Consider the following 3120-nt stretch of genomic DNA (forward strand, 5'->3'; position numbering starts at 1 on the left):
TTTTCATTTATTATAAGACCTTTAATTTATTCTAAGAACAAGCACTTACAACAGTCATGAGCTTATTCAATAGTTCCATTCGACAAATACTCATCAGCGCTTCACATCACACTGTCACATGAGACAATAATACACACTCACGACCCCCTCACAGAAAGGTTTAAGTATACTGCTTCCTTTCGCAGAGCATGGGAGGAGACAAGTTTGACTCCCTGTCCCTGGGCCAAGGTCAAGGTCCTATTGCCATGCGAATGGTGGACAAAGCGGTGAAAGACGGGCTGTGGGTTGTGCTACAGAACTGCCATCTCGCCGCGTCCTGGATGCCAACTTTGGAGAAAATCTGTGCTGTGAGTGTACCACACTGGGTGAACTTAAATTTCGATTCGAACATTGTTAAGATAACGTCATCCTAGAATTACAAAGTTGCATCTTCTAAGCATCTAGTTTTGAGAAATTGGACGTCAAAAAGTTTGAGTTTCAAAACGTGTCCAGTTATTCAAATGCATTTCTTTGAAAATCTTTTTATAAAGACTCCGAATAATCTTTCGGTTTTGATTGAGCAGATAGAACATTTGTTTTCTGACCTCATGGTCCTAGTAACTCAAATTGATCAGACAGAACTTTGTAATTCTAAGGTAGCGATCAGTCAAACCTGTGTTTCGAGCCAGACACCACGGCGACCCGACCGCGGCCCTACGGAGGGTTTAGACTCCTGCTTGGTGTGAGTAGCTGATGAAGTTTTCTTTTACTCCACTCTGTGGGGGTTGAAAATAACGTATGTGAGGCAGCGTGGTGGAATCAGGCTCTCGTCAATTTTTGGACATGTAGAGTTATTGGTTTCATTATAAAGCTTGTTCACTTGTCTTTATTTGAATGAAAGAAATATCCATTTATCTAGAATACAAGTCGAGATATTTGCAAAAGAAGGAGGTGGGGCTCACCTGTTTTCAGAGGTAAAATTAGTGAGAAAATGGCCGCCTAAGATAAGTTATTTCCTCAGCTTAAGAGTCCGTGATAACTGAAAATTTACATTTTTTTGTGCCTTTAATCAACGTTTTTCAGAAAAATCCACACAGAAATGAGTTCTTTAATGGACATGAAAGGTGTTGAGCCAAAAAACAAAAATTCGATACAAATTCACACACCTGAGGAAAAATGCAAGTTTCATCACTTTGATTATTTTGACGAGAGCCTGGTTTCACCACGCTACCTCACGTATGTTCTCAAGTGACCATGTGATTCGATGCACTTATGACTCTCTCTCTCTCTCTCGAATGGCACTACTAAATAAGCTCAAGATTACAGCCTTGCGAGTGCTTGTTTTTTTTCCTCGACCTCTTACTGTTCTGAATCTGGCAATGGCATGATTATGGCATCAACTCTTGGTCACAAAAAGCTAGACCAAGAAAACCAAACTTTAGTTTTCTGTTTGTGTACTTGCATTTTTAGCTTAAATTTGCTTTTAAAAATCGTGAGACCATCATGCCTATCTCAGGTTTAGAGTTTTTAATTCTGTCTGTCTGTCTGTCTGTCTGTCTGTCTGTCTGTCTGTCTGTCTGTCTGGCTGGCTGGCTGTCTGTCTGTCTGGCTGTCTGGCTGGCTGGCTGGCTGGCTGGCTGTTTGTCTGCTATCTATCTATCTATCTATCTATCTATCTATCTATCTATCTATCTATCTATCTATCTATCTATCTATCTATCTATCTATCTATCTATTCAGGAGTTCTCCGAGGACCAGACTCACCCAGACTTTCGCCTGTGGTTGACCTCCTACCCGTCCACGACGTTCCCAGTTTCCATCCTTCAAAATGGAGTCAAAATGACCAACGAAGCACCTAAGGGCCTGCGGTTCAACATTATCAAATCATATAAGTCCGATCCCATATCTGATCTGGAGTTCTTCAATAACTGCAAGCAAATGGTGAGTACTTTAGGAAAGAGGAAAGTAACAGAAACATGAAAAACCCGAAAAAGGAAACAGAGAGAGCGAGAGAGAGATAAAGGGAACAATGAGAGATATAAAGGGAGAGAAAAACACAGGGAGTATGTGTGTGTATGTATGTATGTGTATGTTTGTGTGTGGGTATGTGTGCGTATGTGTGTGTGTGTGTGTGTGTGTGTGTGTGTGTGTGTGTGTGTGTGTTTGTGTGTGTGTGTTCGTGCACGCGTGCGTGTATGTGAGGAGGAGGAAGAGAGCGCGTGGTGTTTGTGTTTGTTTGAGTGTGTCTGTATGTATATGTGTGTGTGTGCGTTTGTGTATGAGAGAGAGAGAGAGAGAGAGGAAGAGAGAGAGGGGGGGGAGAGAGAGAGAGGGAGAGAGAGAGAGGGGGGGGGGACAATTGCTGGAAAGAGCCATTCAACCAGGTCTGTTATTAAATGAAGGCGTAACATGAAAGCTAAAGAAAAATAAATAAAATGAATAGAATTGTAAAACCACCCAATTCGCATAAACATCATTTAGTTTTCAGAGAACGAAATTTAGTAACCGATTCGTGCTGAGACTGTGATCAACAAAACCCAAGTCAAAACAAGTAGAAACAAGTGCAGTTTTGACGAAACGTATCCAGCAGCGCAGAGTAACGCAGTGAAACTCGCCAAATTGTTCAATGCGTCTGTCTCTTCTCACAGGTGATCTTCAAGAAGATGTTATACTCACTTTGCTTTTTCCACGCCCTGGTTCAAGAACGACGTAAATTCGGCCCTCTGGGTTGGAACATACCTTATGAATACAATGACACCGACCTCCGTATCAGTGTGATGCAACTGCAGATATTCCTCAACCAATACGAGGTAAGAAACCAGGTAGAAAGTAAAAGTCCGTAGTTGGAGGGTGCACAGGTACAGTGTCTATCTTATGAAACATCCATTGTCTTTACCTATCCTCCTTTTTAAAATGTTACTATTACTTGAATAGAAGCAATTACTTACTTACTTAGTTACTTGGTTTGAGAATAGGCGTCATTGCAGGTGGCACAATGCCATAGTTGCTCCTCCCTCCTCTCCAGGATCCATGAAACGAATTACTGCATTACCTAAGTCTCAATGTTCACATCAGCACGGTGAGTTTTTTTCTAATCATAAACTATTGCTCTCTCTCTCTCTCTCTCTCTCTCTCTCTCTC

At 41.6% G+C, this 3120-nt stretch overlaps 1 protein-coding gene across 1 annotated transcript in view; it reads left to right on the plus strand.

The window, feature by feature from the left end:
• The window catches only part of LOC101846299 (dynein heavy chain 7, axonemal-like), a gene marked incomplete in the record, with an annotated part of 71001 nt that overhangs the window by 57526 nt on the left and 10355 nt on the right, over positions 1 to 3120 (plus strand). The window contains 3 exon segments of the mRNA XM_035971617.1: positions 186 to 347; positions 1720 to 1920; positions 2628 to 2789. Coding sequence (XP_035827510.1) covers positions 186 to 347; positions 1720 to 1920; positions 2628 to 2789 — 525 coding nt within the window.

This window comes from Aplysia californica, unplaced genomic scaffold (assembly GCF_000002075.1).
Source record: "Aplysia californica isolate F4 #8 unplaced genomic scaffold, AplCal3.0 scaffold00472, whole genome shotgun sequence".
NCBI lineage: Eukaryota > Metazoa > Mollusca > Gastropoda > Aplysiida > Aplysiidae > Aplysia > Aplysia californica.